At 40.4% G+C, this 16,046-nt stretch overlaps 1 protein-coding gene across 1 annotated transcript in view; it reads left to right on the plus strand.

Annotated features, from left to right (window-relative positions):
• The window catches only part of LOC147914398 (uncharacterized), a 918,190-nt gene that overhangs the window by 898,140 nt on the left and 4,004 nt on the right, over positions 1-16,046 (plus strand). The window contains exons 2-3 of the mRNA XM_087444210.1: positions 2,411-2,512; positions 3,791-3,902. Coding sequence (XP_087300336.1) covers positions 2,411-2,512; positions 3,791-3,902 — 214 coding nt within the window. The remainder of the gene's footprint in view (positions 1-2,410; positions 2,513-3,790; positions 3,903-16,046) is intronic.

Consider the following 16,046-nt stretch of genomic DNA (forward strand, 5'->3'; position numbering starts at 1 on the left):
TCATTTTGATAAAGTGCCAGGAACAAAATTCAAGCTAAGCATTACAAGGCTGATATTGGCAAAAAGGGAAAATAAAATCCAAACAAAAGGGGCAGGGCAGTAGAAGGAAGATTTCAGAAAACCCAAGGCCATATATTTTATCACTGTGGATTAGAACTCGAGAGCTGCTTTGTTGACTATGTGATTTGAACATGGGCTAGCCCAAATTGTAACATGCTGTATTTGTAAAATTAAAATTTGTTTTGAAGACTTAGTACGGAAAAAATGAATATAAGATATTTAATTAATAATTTTGTATTGAATAATTGCTATATTAACAAGTTTTATATTGATAATAAATTGCTAATAATTTTATGTTGATGCTATGTTATATAATCAATACTTTTAATGTTTAATTAATAATTTTATGTGCTGTTCAGATGATAATATTGTGGATACATTGGACAAAATACAACATATTATTATCAAAATTAATTTCACCTATTTCTTTTTCCTTTTTTTTTTTTTTTTTTTGGTGAGAAAGATTAGCCCTGAGCTAACACTTGTTGCCAATCTTCCTCTTTTTGCTGAGGAAGATTGGCCCTGGGTTAACATCCGTGCCCATCTTTCTCCACTTTATATGTGGGATGTCTGCCACAGCATGGCTTGATAAGTGGTGCATAGGTCCGCGCCCGGGATCTAAACCCACAAACCCCAGGCCGCCAAAGTAGAGTGTGGGAACTTAACCACTATGTGACTTGGCCAGCCCCTCTTTTTACTTTTTTTTAATATGGCTACTTGAAAATATAAAATTATGTATCTGCTTCATTCTCACAGACTAGAAGTGCAAAGAAACAAAGAAACAAATAAGAGAGAGAGATGGGGTGTGAGCCCATAGAATTCAAGCAATATAAGAGACATTGATCAATCACAATGTATGGACCATGTTTGGGTCACATTACAAATAAAGATAATTTTAAAACAATGTGGACATATAAACACTGACAAAATATTTGACATTAAGAGAGGTTGATCACTATTGTAGTAATGATTAAAAAAAAAATCCTTGTCTTTTAGACGTATATATGGAAATATTTATAGACAAAATGATATGATATCAAGAGAGGGTTGAGAGAAGGGGATGGAAGTTCAGAAGAAACCAGATTGGTCATGAGCTGATCATGCTGAAGTGAATCTGTGTACATAGAGATTCACTATACTCTTCTAATTTGAAAGATGTTTGAAATTTTTCATAACAACAAGGTAAAAAAAAAAAAAAGAACAAGAAACAAATCTACTTCTCTTATGGATTGAAAAACACTAATCAAAAATAGAAGTGGCTCTAGAAGATACAAAATAAAGAAAAACATGTCCAAAAAAGGCTCCTTTTCTGTAACATTAGTACTAAGACGAGAATTGCAGGAGGCTTCACTCTAGCTGGTCAGTTTTTCCACTTACGAATGTTTCAAATCTTTATAAACCATCTGGAGAGCAAGGATTTGGCTAGATTTCCATTCCACTGTAATAATGAGACATGTATTGAGAAAGAATGTCAAAAAGAATAGCTTACAATGTGGCTAAATGCATACACCAGAAACCGAAACACTTAAAGCCATCTTCATCTCTATTTATGGAAAACAAACATAAAATAATGTAAACAGTGTCCAATTATTCTGATCAGATATAACAGTGCAAAACCAAAATTATTACTCTGACAGCATCTTGGTTATAAGGTTAAACTATAATATTGCCAACTATTTACTCGTTAGTAATCAGATAAACTAAGAAGGAATAATTGAAATGATAAATCATTTTAATATTCAGCAATAAATATATGAGAAAACAGAAATAAAACAATCTAGGAAACAGTATTTTGAGAAGGAGGGTATTTTATGAAAGACTCTAATAAACAGAGTGAATTTGAAAGTTTCCGCCTTTTCTAGTTTGCTCCTCGTCTTTCTGAATTCTCATTTTTTTCTACAAATCTATGTAAATCGTCTCATATAATTTCTGATATAGATGCTCTTGGTGTTATAAACTTTGGGTCAAATAGCATAGGTTGCTTTGGTCTCTTTTTTATTTATACCCCACCTCCATTCTAAAAACAGACTCTGGCCACCAAATAATCAGTAACAGTAAAGAAGAATGGGAGAAGAGTGGATGTAGAAGTAACACATTAGTGCCTATTTGGTCAGACAATATGCCATGTCCCTCATGTATGTTATATTTGTAAATCTCTTTTTACCAACCCTATAAGGTACATAAATATTTATCTATGTTTTACTGGCAAGGAAATTGTAGAATAATGTTCTCTTGGTAGTTCAATTTAACTTAACAAATCTTTATCAAGTGCCTAAGATTTGTGGGCACCGCCGATGGTGCTGAAGATTCAAAGAATCTGATATTGTACCTGCTCTCAATTTGCTCACAGTTTACTGGGGAAGACAAAGCAAAGAGGAACTGGTGAGAAAACACTGCATGATAAGTCTTGGGGAAGCACAGACGATTTCCAGCCCTTTCACAGACCAGGAAGGTAAAGTGCGATGTCCTGCTGGGCTACAGAGAGTGGGCACGGGGTCTTCTGGTAAAGTAGGAGAAATGACAGGTCTAAACAAAAAGAACAGTGTGTCCTCGCTAGTAAGGAAAAAAATGGATGGAAATAAACTACGATGGTCAGGGCAAGAACCCAAGTGGAAAAATGGAAAAAAGAGAGGGAATATAGAACAAGGAAACGTAGATAAGGAAATGAAGACAGAGAAAGCTCAGAAAAGAAAGAGCTCCTTATGCTCATCTCATATGCAATTAGCGTAGCCTGATTTTGAATCGAAGGGAAAATAAAAAACTCACTTGCGCCAACCCCTGGCATCCTTGGGTGCACTTGATCACGGAATAACAAGCTATTTTCATAACAAGCAGTATTTCTCTATCCTTCCAAACATTATGGGCATAGCTAGGGCATTAGGTGCTCAGGAAAGAGATGAAAGAGCTGCTTCCTCGGTGCTGAATTCCCTCATGGTGAACAATGTTCTCCTGTGTAGCTACATGCGTGGAGGTTGGACATCTTCCTTGTTCTCATTGCAAGAGTTTCACCACATCTATAAGCATATCCATATTATAAGCTCCACATCAAGTGAATGAAACAGCTCCCTACTGGCTGCCAGTTGTTTCTACCAACCTATTAGTCTTAAGTGTGTTCTACAAAATGCTAAAGGAATGTCGCAGTAGTGGAAAGAATGATTTCAAAATTAGAGCAAGTGCAGTTGTCACTGTAGACTTGACTCCCTTAATAATGATGGAAAGAAAAGCAGTTGGCTGAGAGGCCAGGTGAGAGCACTTTGGAGAAATCTGAGCCCCATCAGAGCCTCCTGTCAGGCGGGCACAGACAACAGTTTTGCCAGGACCCACATGAGCGGCTCTGCCTCTCAGAAAGCCACACATTCTCTTGGTAAGAGCCAACAGAAAAAGGGCAAAGTGAATTTGACAGCATTTACATTCCTATTCTCTCTTAAAAACACACTGGGATTCACAGGCTTACTTCCATCATCTGAAGTCTGAGATTTTGTAATTTTTAAGCAAAGTCACCAAAGACTGATCAGAGAGATCAAGTGAAATACGCATTTCTGCATAATGAGATATTAAGGAAGGAAAATCAGCACGGTTAATATTCCCAAGGTCTAAGGTGCAAGTTGCTCTGTCAGTTTGTTTTCAATTTGGTTATCAAGTGTTAATCAACAATATGTTGGCATTATGTAAGAAGCAGAGATTCAGTGAAAGAGACATCACAGTTGTTTGATTTCTTTCCTCTTCTCAGACAAGAAAGTCATGGGCAAACCGAAGCTCTGACCAAGCACAGTATCCCCGAGAGACCTGGTTCAGCCAATGGAGGTGGGACGGCCGCCTGCAAGTGTCAGGGTGGCACTAAGGTGTGAGTTCCCAGCCTTGTCATTCTCTCCAGGGTGTGCTGATCAGAGTCCGGAAAACGGTCTGCATTCCAGTTAAGGGAGGATGGTGGTAGTGGTTAGGGTGTATGGGGATAAGAGGCCAAACAAAACAGAAAACCAGTACAGCTAACAAAGACGAAAGTTTGAAGCCAACAGTGGTGAACGGGATCTGGAGACAGTTCTGAGATGAAAAACAAATGTCTGACCGTATGCAGTTTCGACAGTGATGGCCCTGGATGCACTTAGAGCTTACGCCTACAAACAGCAAAAACATTCAGCTAACCATGATTTAAACTAACATTCTCACATGACAAGAATTTTGGAAGTAGGCAGAATTTTGGCTTTGGTTTAGCTGTTCAACCATGGCAGATCTCCAGATCCACGTCTCTTATGGTCCTCTTGACATTCTTCTCATGGTTGCAGAATATTGCAGCAACAACAGTCACATCATTACATGACTGTGTCTAAAGCCAGACAACAGGATGGTCCACAGCAGAGCATTTACCCTCGAATCAATCCCTCAAGTTAGGAAGGAATAAAACCTTTCTCAAAAATGTACAACTCATCTACAAGATCAAGGTCTAGGGTGACCAACTCAATCTTCTTTGCCTGGGCTTTCTCAGTTTTAGCACTGAAAATCCCACGTCTATGGAACCCTCTCAGTCCTGGACAAGTGAGGATGGTTGGTCACTGTATTAGTGTCACATGGCCATCTTTGATCAATTTTCCTGAGAACAAGGGCTCTCCACCCAATACCTGAATAGGAGTCTCTTAACCACAAAGAGGGGAGGATGGTTTTTTGTTATGACAGATTCTTTCAATCTTGGCTGCACTTGAGAATAATCTGGGGAACTTTTATAAAAATGCCAATGCCTGAGCCATACTCATAGTGATCCTAAATTAATCTGGGGGATTTCTTGAGCATTAATACTTTTAAAAAGCTACCCAGGTGATTCTAATGTGCAGCCATTGTTGAGAAGTACACTATTAGAGAAGTCAAACAATGGGATCACCACTTGAACACCTAACAAAACAGCCCTGGAACAGAGAATATAATTTAACATTATTGGCAACATAATAAATCCTTAAATCAATGTGCTGTTTAGCTTTCTAAAAATTTTTATATTCATTTTTTTACTGACACTCAAAGGTAAGCAAGGTAGATGTTATTTCCATTTATGGATTAAAAAGTTGAAGCTCAAAAATGTTTTTACTCAATTCTTGAGAGATCCCCCTCATCCACATTATACTTAACTACAAATTTCCATTTTTCAGGGCAAGTACACGAAACATTGAGGTACATGCTTGAAAATACTCTAATGAATACAACAGTCACTTAAAACCTTTTATTTAACTATCATGACTATAATGACGGTAGAATGGATTTAACTCAGTAGTCCCAGCCAAAATTATTTTTGCATAAGCAAACCCTAAAATCATCTACCATGAGTTCCGGGAACAAGATAAAAGAGAATAGGGTAGAAAAATATGAGAATCACACTAAAGTGGTATTATTCTATGTTGGTGAGGGAAGGGATGAATAGAGAGGATGGAAGCTGTTCCGTGCATTAAAAGTTTGCTACTTCAATCTCTGAGTTGTCGGTTGGACTGGTAGATCAGTGCCAGAGTCCTTTCCATTTATAACAATTAGGTAATCTCTTCGCTTACTTTGCTTTTTCCTCTTTACCCACCCCTTTCCCCACTTGCTCATTAGATTTCTCTACTAGCATTACTACTGTTCCTAGTTGAGTTTGAGTGAAAAGTTACCCTTGCACATGAGAGTATGGGGTATTGGAGGTTAGAAATGTAATTTGGAATGCTAAGAACAAACCTATGCACTCTGTGGTAGGATCATGGTCTCCAGTCTCTCCTTTCTTTAATCTTCTGGGTAGTAGGAATATGTTAATCCTTACAGGCCTTGCCAACAGGAATTATATGAGTCTGGGTTTCACATGGAGAATTGGACTACATGTGGTGAAAGTGTGCCTGCCATAGTCTGTAAAGTAACAGTAATTGACAGAGATATATCCAGAATTCTAGGAAAGAAACATGGCCAGAGAGAGAATCCATATAGTGGTTTGGCAGAAGGTTATAGCTAAAAAAGTGTACCAAGCATTAGATGTGGGAAGTGAGACTAGACCACAAATGGAAATATCAGCTACAATTTGGGATGTAAAATGTGTAATGGGTCAGAGCAAGTGGTTAATAATAGCGATATAAGACTATCTGCCAGGCACCATGCTAAACACCTTAAAAACATTATTTCACTTAATTCCCACAATAATCCCGTGAAATTGATATCAGAAATATTCCATATAACAGATAGAAAAACTGATACTCAGATATAGAGTGAGTTGTCCAATATCACATGTCCAGTAAATGGTAGAGCTAGGGTACACAACCAGGCAGCTGATTCGATAAAATTAGAGAGGCCAGGGGTGTTTCAGGAACATATGGCAGCTTCGTCCTCACCAGACCCTTTCCAAAAACTCAAGTCTGTTCCTTCATTCTCTTGGGTTCCCGGGAAGGGACTAATACTCATGCAAATTTAAGTGGTTGGCTATGCTTCAGTGTGAGAGTTTGTAACTACAAGACGGGAGAGCTAATTTCTCTCTGAAGATACTCCTGCTCTGCATATTCATTTTCTGCTACATAATAGACATTAGACAAATTTTGTTAGGCACCTATTGTCCAACCTTATCAAGGCTTTTTTGTGGGAGGGGAATTTAATGGTGGGTTCCTCAGAGGAAGGGGAAGGTACTGGGTAGAAAGAGGGGGTTGCCCAAATGTATCATTGGCTCCTGGGACTGGAGGAAAGGGATGTGGTGGTGGGTTCCATAAAGGGCTGGGTCTTATGTGGAAGTCCCCAAGGAGGCAGCTGGACCTCTGATGGGGAGAGCTGATGTGTTTCCAGAGGTGGGGGGGGGGGGGTCCTAAATATCTAGCACCATAATCTTAAGAGTTACAGCCAAAGATGCTGGGGCCACACTGGCAGAGAGGCCGTGGCTTACCTGCCTTTGAATAGATCATATTGTCTTGTACAGTGAGCAACTTGGTAGCTCCCCTTGAGGGACCAAAGACCAGAGGCTGTTTCCTAAGTTTTTTTTTTTTTCCTCTGAAAATGTACATGGCATGAAAGAGAGAAAAGAGCCTCAGGCCATATATTATACTAGCTATCTTCCCACCCTTGTAAATGTAGGCTTAAAGTGAGATTTAATTTAGTTTACAAAAATTAAAGATCGTCTTACTTGCACCTCACATTTCTGAAACAAATTCATGCTTTTACATTGATTGTCCTATTTAATATCTGCAAGTGTCTTAAGTATATATTTAATATAGTTCAGTACTTACCTCCTTGTACGGAAGAAGAAACTGAGACATGGTAAAGTTAATATATATATTTAGTGGAATGGCATAGAGGAAAGAACCATAAACAGAGGACCCACATGTATTGCAAGGAATTATTTGGTTGTAAGTGACAAAAAAGACACTTCAACAACTGACCTGAGGATGTGTGACAGAACGGCAGGATGGGTTTGCTGCAGGCTTGGACCGTGGCAGATGTCAGATGTGGGCCCCCTCACAAGCTGGCATCACTGCCTGGGGCCTTAAGCCTTCTGGAAGGTTCTAGATGTGTGGCCCACGTATGTGCTGGTCACTTCCCCCTTCTTGCCTTGGCAGTCCCACCCAGGCACAGGCTTTTGGCCATAGCCCTTTCCACCTGTGTCTGGCCCCTGGAGTGAGGTGCCACCAAGCTGTGACTGGCATCGGGGGTGGGGTGGTGGAGTGAAGCTTCCACAGGATTGGGGTTTGTTTGATAGGTGGCATGAGCCAGACTCCTTACGGACAAGTCTGGGATGAGGGGCTGTTACTGAGCCAAGTGGGCTAGCCTCCTGGTGAGTTACCACTGGAAGATGTCTCACAAAGTAAAGAGTATTTGCAGCAAATAGGAGGCCATGAGGAATCATTTCCAAAGTTATGGCACCTCGAACAAAGGGAAGCAGGAACTTTTATTTTGGTTGGGGAATGAATATTCAAAAGGGAGAGGTGGGTATTCGCTTGCACAGGCTCAGTCGGAGAACATGCTTCCACATACTGAGGCCTAAGTTCCTCCTGGAGAGATCTTTGCATTAAAAATAAGGCAAATGTCATGGGCATAGCTCTTGGGGTGAGGCTTGGTCAGTTTCAGGATGGCTAATGGTTACATCTCCTTAACATACCAAAGGAAAAGAAACAACTTGGAAGAACAGTTAATTGCTTCCAAACCCATCTTTGAGTTTCTCCAAGCACCTAGTCAGTGTTAGGGCCTCTGGTACCCAGAGTGTAACCAGACTGAAAAGTCCGATCGCCCAGGTTCTTGGTCAGCATCAGAGAGGAATTTAGACACTGACACAACAGCAACAGCAAGCAAGCAGAGATTTATTAGAGGACAGGTCAGATACACTCCAAGTGAGGAGCAGGCAGTGCCAGAGAACGCATCTGCCCTGTATTTTGGGTTAGTTTTATTTTTATTTGGGCTGTTGAGAAGGGAGTTAGCATTACTTGGTTATCCGCCAATAATGGTCTTTCCTCCACCCATGCTTTGGGAGGGGGAGTTTTTGATCTTTTAGGGGAGTCTCCGGAACTGTCATGACGGTCATCCCTCCTCAGAAGGGGGGCTAATGCCTATAGAATTTGTATGTAAATTAAAGAAAGGTCAATGTCCTCTAGAGGTGTATAGTAGAAGGCTTTGTATGCGTTGTTTGTGTACTTGTGATTTTTATTGTTGTGGTTGAAGGTCTCAGACGCCAGTGGCAGTGCCAGGTGGGTCTTAGTTCCCCTTTATCTGTATCTTGTGGAACGTCAGCCAAGTGTTTCTTTGATGCAGCGTGGTATGTGGTATCTACCTGTGATTCCCCTGCTCATGTCTGGATGCCAGTAAGATGCTCCATTGATGTAGCAAGGTTTCCAACTATGATCCGCTGCTCATGTTTACCTAGCTACCTATCTCAAGGGCACCCAGGTTTTCTCATCTCAGGACTCCCCTGCCAGCCCCTGTAGAACTCCTGAGATCCTGCAAGATCAGATGGGGCTTCCTCTGGGAACAATGCTGCTGCAGTAGTGCCTCAGGCCTGATTCCACCATTCTCTGAGCTGCCTCTGACCCTCAGCCAACCTCACCATCTAGAATCCCAGTTACTCCCCCACCACCACCCCACGAAGCCACATAGCGCACCCCATAGGCTCCAACTGTGCCATTTGCCTTCCTGGTGTTAAAATTAAATGCACAATGGAGACTAGACTCAGAAATTCCCTGAGCAGACAAAACTGTTTAAGCTACATAAGTAAAACTTAATTTAGCCTATTCTGCAAAACAAGCGAAACTTAACCGGGGCTGCTTCTCATAAATGCCTCCAATAATCATTAAAGAAACTTAAGTCATCTTTCCAAAAGTGGTATAAGATAATCACTTTTAACCTATCTCCTGCCTTCTGGAAACCTCCATGGTAATAACCAAAGTTAAACAACTTTCTCATTTTCACTTTATAAGCAATCCTGTAATCTCATGCCCCTAAACTTCATATCACTCTGTGAATGCACAATAAACTTATTGTTACTTATGCACAATAAACTTACTAAATACCAAAAACAAACAAACAATGCTTAAACCAAAAAGAGATTAATTGATGTAACTTAAAAGTCTGGGAGTAAAGCTGGCCTCTTGCAGTGGGACTCAAGTGATGTTATCAGAATTGAGATCCTCTCTATTTTTAGGCTTTCTGTCTTCTGTTCTAACTTTATTCTCAGGTTTTATGTGATGGCAGGATGGCTGCCAACAAGTTCAGGGCTATATTCTCCCAGGTTCAAGTGCAGCTGAAAATGTTGCACTTCGCTCACAATATTCCCTGCAAAAGCCTCCTTGGCTCCAGTGGGGTCACTAAACCAATCACTCTGACTAGGGTAATGGAACGTTCCTTTTGGCCAGACCTGAGTCACCTAGATACGCTGAGTGTAGGGATGTTTGGGGACTACAACTCCACCTGCACATGGGCTGGGGCTGAAGAGGAAAATAGAGGTACTATTCCAGAAAGGTGAATAAATGCTGACCATCCAAATAAAAACAAACATGTCCACTTCAGCCCTCTCTCTCTGTCCACGTCTTACCTTCTGGCCTAGAAGCACACGATTGGCCCTTGAGGCTCTGGAATTTAAACTGAAGGATGAATGTAAATTATGTGTATAGTAGGCTGCATAACAGATCCCCAAAATATATCGAGGTCCTAATCCTTGGAACCTGTGAATGTTTCCTTATATGGAAAAAAAGAGCTTTGCTGGTGTGATCAAGTTAAGGATCTTGAGATGAAGAGTTTACCCTGGCTTATCTGGGTGGACCTTAAATTCAATCACAAATGTCCATATAAAAGGAACTTGAATCCATAAACTGTTTTGGTGAGGGAGGCCCAATCCTAGTGCCTTCCCTAGACTGCCATTCTCTCCTTGCTCACCATCTCTCAAGGGTTGAGTCCACAGCTGAGTCACCAAGCTCCTTGGAAGAAACTCTCAATGAGATCAGGAAGACGAGTGATCACAAAAAATTTAGTCCCTGCCCTGCATAGTCCTCCATCTGCCCCCTGACCTGTGGGAGAGGAAAGGCAGAGAGCCCTCAAATGGTTCCTCTGATTCTGGCCATGGATTCAGAGACGTCTCTCAGACAGTAGAGGAAAGTAGACTTTTCATGTCCTCACACCCATCATTGTTGCCAAAACTGGACACAATGGGACTATGCTGGGGGGTAATGGAGGTAGTTCAGAGCTGCCTACAAGTCAAGCAGTAGCAGGGAATGAGCCAAGGAATGAGAGTGAGTTATATTCCAGGAGACTCTGGCAATAGCATAGCAATGTACCCAGAAGATGAGGATGTAATAGATGAAACTAAGCATTCTTTCAAAGGTCAAAGGGTCAAGGGAGATCATCAAGGCAGAGGAGTTCCAGCTCCTCAACCACAATCAAGGGACATCCTGACAGCCAGTGAACCAGGAAACTCCCAAAACCTAAATGGAAATCTGAAGAGTCTAGTGACTCTGGAGTTCAAAGAATGCTCCCTTCTACCAAGAAGATCCAGCAAAACCAACTGTTATAGAATATCTTGCTGAGAAGTTAAAGCTGCCATCTGAGGTACAACTGTACAGCCAACCACTGCCGTACCTTTGAAGAGCCCCTTGCTTCAGAAAGCTTTGCTTCCAAAGTCTCCGAGTCCCATCATCAGACTGTGCCCACTGAGACTTGGCAATTACCCATATGTTGTATGCCCACATGGAGGACAGCAGAAGGATTGATAAACACCAAGAGCCCTGAATTCCTAAGTTTCAGGCCCCAGGGAAGAGCCAGAACAATAATTTAGATCCAGCTGAAGAAAGAGAGGCCCCTAGGAGACCCAAATCAGAAGAGCATCAGGTTACAGACGCGGCATTGAGACCTCCTGCACAAGAGTGAAGAGCCACCCTGCCCAGTCATGGGGTTAGCAGAGGCCCTTGTGAACAAGCATGCACCAGTGCCTGACACAGAAGGAACAGGCTCCTCCAAAAAGTAAATTCCTAAAGAGAATGAGGCACGTGTTTCAGTGACTCTGTCACAGGAATAAAGTGAAAAGGCAAGAATGTTCTCAGCAAAAGCAGACCCAGTTGAAAGCAAAGCTGTCTCAATGGATAGACTCATCTGAAGTGCAGGAGCACACGACAGCCAAGGGTCTTATCTTGGAAAAGAAACTGGGATTAGGTGTGGACTTCACGCATGGGAGGAAAGTTCAAGGAGGAACTCCAAGTCCAAACAGAACTGTAATTGGACATTCCTTAATAAGAGGGCTCCCTCCCACTAGAGCAAAGTTGGAAATTATGCCTGCCCCTTTGCCCTGGAAAGAGACATTGTCTTTATCTTCCAAGGCTACTCACCATAGAAACATCCTTGTAAAGATGGTCTGAATTAAATGTAGTTAGTGTTTCTACTGTAAGAGACGCAGAATCATGAGAGACACATGTAAAGCTGTCTTGCAACAATAGTGGGAAATCAACCTTTGTTGTCTTATTTTTCCTTTAACTTATTCCTATCCAAGGTACTTCACTTTATTCAGCCATATAGTGGAATTAGAAGCACTTAGGGTTTGGGACTGATTCGATGATATAGATTTATTAATGGTCCTCAAATATTCTCTTTAAATGAATATTCTTTTGATTATCGAATTTAACAGTTTTAATTTATTGATTTAAGAATTATATTTCGCCTCGGTTGAATTCTGTCCAAGTCCTTTGTTATTTATCTGTTCCACTTTTGGGTTAGAATGTGCTGCTTGGTCTTAAAACTATAATCTTAAACCTCAAAAATAAGGTCTGGTGCTGATTGAAGTAGTGGTAGTCTAGTGGTTAAGTCTAGAGGTTAAGATACGGTGCTCTCACCACCTTGGGTTCACTTCTTGGTCAGGGAATCACACCACGTGTCTGTCAGTGGTCACACTGTGGCAGCTATGTTGCTCCGATGCTGAAAGCTATGCCACCAGTATTTCAAACACCAGCAGGTTTCAGCGGAGCTTCCAGAATAAGATGACAGACTAGGAAGAAGGACCTGGCCACCCACCCACTTCCAAAAAAATTGGCCATGAAAACCCTGTGAATAGCAGCAGAGCATTGTCTGATATAGCTCTGGTAGGTGAGAGAATGGTGCAAAAAGATGGGCAGCATTCCCTCTGCTGTAAACAGAGTAAGTAGGAGTCAGAATCAACTCAGGCACTAACAACAAATGCTCATCATGTTGATGAAATGCTTTAAAGTGATAGCCATCTATATTTACACAGAACTATGACATTGATTTAATAAAGCATTGGAATATATTACTGGGCAGTTTATATCTTTGGAGACATAATTTTGGATTTCTGGAAAGTTGCAGAAAATAGAGAATGTTTATATACTGGGAGAAATCATAAGATATCTGCCAAATGATTAACAAGGATTTTATTACCATAGCTACAGATGGCAATCTTCTATACGTCAATAACTGAAATTACATGTTATTTTCTTAAATTCATATTAATTATTGAGGAAAAAATTCAGCAAATTTATCTTTGCCTAGAAACTTTGTTCAGAAAATACTAGTCATAAACCCAAAGGAAGATAAAGTAGGTTCCTATTTATTTAGAATAGGATAGGTAGTTAAAACAACAGGGTTTAAATTTAGACAATCCTGGGTTTGAATTCCAGTGCTGTTGCCTAATGTAGTCAATTCTTCCTTCCCTTTCCATCCCTGCCACGTCCCAATATGGGCAGAGAATATTTCTCTAATGGACTTTGGGCTTGACTTATGACTTGCTATGACTCTGGAATTTAAGTGCAAGTGACAATTTGCCAGTACCCATCATGTAATTCTTCTCTCCCCTTAAGCGTCTTCCTTTTTCTGTGAGAAAAGTATGCCTCAGACACGGTATCTTTATTCCAGAATAAAAAGATACTCAGAGAAGACTTGAATCCAACCAGTGGTCTGGAGCCAAGCCCAGGTGAACCTAGACAAGCACAGCTTACCCAGACAAGCCCAGTCAAACCAGCTCATCCAAAGTTCTTGTGAACAAGAAATAAATACTGCTGTTACAATCCTCTGAGATTTTCAGGTTGTTTTTGCTGCAGGAAAAGCTGACCAACACATCTACTAACTGTGTAACTTTAGAAAAGATCCTCAAACCCTCTACATCACCATTTTTCTAATCTGTACAGTGAAAACAATAACTATAAGACACAACTGAGTTTTCAGGATTAAAAGCAATAGTGCAGGTAAAGTGCTTAGCACGGAACCTTGCATGTAGTAACTGATGAATAAATGATCAAAACAAGATCAACAGTAACAATCCTATATAGCATGGTGACTATAGTTAATAATACTGTATTGCATATTTTAAAGTTGCTAAGAGAGTAAATCTTACAAGTTCTCATCGTAAGAAAAAAATGGTAACTATATATGGTGATGGATGTTAACTAGACTTATTATGGTGATCATTTCACAATATATACAAATATCACATCACTATGTTTATACCTGACACTAATAAAATGTTATATGTCAATTACACCTCAATTAAAAAAAATAACAATCCCTACTTAGACCATAAGCTCCATGAAGGTTTTTCCTATTTGCTCTGGAACAAACAAGAACAGTAATTGGAACACGGCAGTGCTTAATAAATTCTTTTGAATGAGTAAATCAATGTGTCAGTGAAGTAAACTTGCCCTGTTCTGAAGAAATACCTTGTTCTTCCCAAACATAGGGACATATGTTCAGTCATGTATTAATTTAGGTAAAACCTTGTCAAAAATGGGAAGCAGGTGACTGGCAAACGACAGGGTGCTCTGAGAACAGCACTGGTAAAACTACAGATAGGCTGCTTGGCATATTGGAAGAGCACAAATTTTATAATCTTAAACCTTGTGTTGAACCAGAGCTTGCCACTTACCACTTACGTCACTTAGATGAATTACTAGAACTTGTAGTTGCCATCTTATAAAATAAAGATGATACTTCCCTAAAGAGAAATAGTATATACAAGTTTCCAGGTACCTATTAAAGGCATAACAAACCTTAGATGGCCCCTTCTCTTGAAATATACTTGTGACAAAGAAAATAATGGGAATATTTTAGAAGACAGTGATAACAGTCTCAAGTACTTATGCCAGATACACTATTTTAGAATCTTCCTAATCTACTGATTTAAAATGAAGTTCTTATTTAAAATTCACTTTAACGTTGCCTCTTAGAGTTTAATAGTTTTGTACATAATGTACTCAAACAAAAAATGCACTTTTAATTATAGGAAGGTTTTAAGGAAAATAGTAATTGCAAGGAAAGATTTAATTTAGGCCCTGGATCTTCAAAACTCTCCAGAGAATAAAATATGGCTAAATATATTTATACTATATTTTCTTACCAATTTATATGCGCTCTTCTGTGAAATAACGTGATTGCTCTTTCTGAATTTGCCTCATCAGGATGCCATTGACTTACATTAAGCAGCCTTATAAGAAACAGACCTGTGAGACTCACAGCTGTGCCAGTTAGAAGGAAATTATCGAGGATGTTGGTCAAGGACATTACAGGGTGTCCTCCTTAGGGTGAACCCTCAGGGAAAAGTCCTTCCTGGTCTTGGCAGGAATGTGTGTGCTTCACTTAAATAGTCAATGTGCTTTTATTTTGTTTATTTTTTTGCGTGTGTGAGGAAGATCAGCCCTGAGCTAACATCCATGCTAATCCTCTTCTTTTTGCTGAGGAAGACCGGCTCTGAGCTAACATCTATTGCCCACCCTCCTCCTTTTATCCCCCAAAGCCCTAGTAGATAGTTGTATGTCATAGTTGCACATCCTTCTAGTTGCTGCACGTGGGACGTGTCCTCAGCATGGCCGGAGAAGCGGTGCGTCGGTGCGCACCCGGGATCCGAACCCTGGCCGCCAGCAGCAGAGCGCGCACACTTAACCGCTGAGCCACGGGGCCGGCCCCGTCAATGTGCTTTTAAATTACAAAAACTAGAAATTGGGTGATTGTCTAGGTTTTCTTATTACACTGACTGCTAGACACAAAAGCTCAGTTTGTGGCCTGCTCAAAGAAAGCAATTATACCACCAATACTCAGTGGTAAGTGTAAAGGACTCTGCTATGTTCCGAATGTTTGCGTCCCTCTCAAAATGCCTATGTTGAAATTCTAACCCGAAAGGTGATGGTATTAGGAGGTGGGGGCTTTGGAAGGTGATTATTAATCCTCACCAACGGGATTAGTGTTAGAAAAGAGGCCAAGAGAGCTCCTTTGTCCTTCCACCTTGTGAGGTTACAGTGAGAAGATAAGTCAGTGAGGAAGCGGGGCCCTCACCTCACCACACCCTGAATCTGCTGGCACCACGTTTATAAGCCACCCAATTTGTGGTATTTTTGTTATAGTAGCCCAAACCGACTAAAAAAGATTCTGTGAAATTTATTTTTATATTAGCCTCGGACCTTGGTTAAATACACACTCCTCTCTCTGATCTATTTTATGTGTATATATATATTTTTTCACCTATTTTAAAACATAGAGAACTTTTTTTTTCTAGTTGTTTTTTTCTTTTTTCAGAAGTTAGATTGTACTAT

Source organism: Ceratotherium simum, chromosome 20 (assembly GCF_057802395.1).
Source record: "Ceratotherium simum simum isolate JZ-2026a chromosome 20, ASM5780239v1, whole genome shotgun sequence".
NCBI lineage: Eukaryota > Metazoa > Chordata > Mammalia > Perissodactyla > Rhinocerotidae > Ceratotherium > Ceratotherium simum.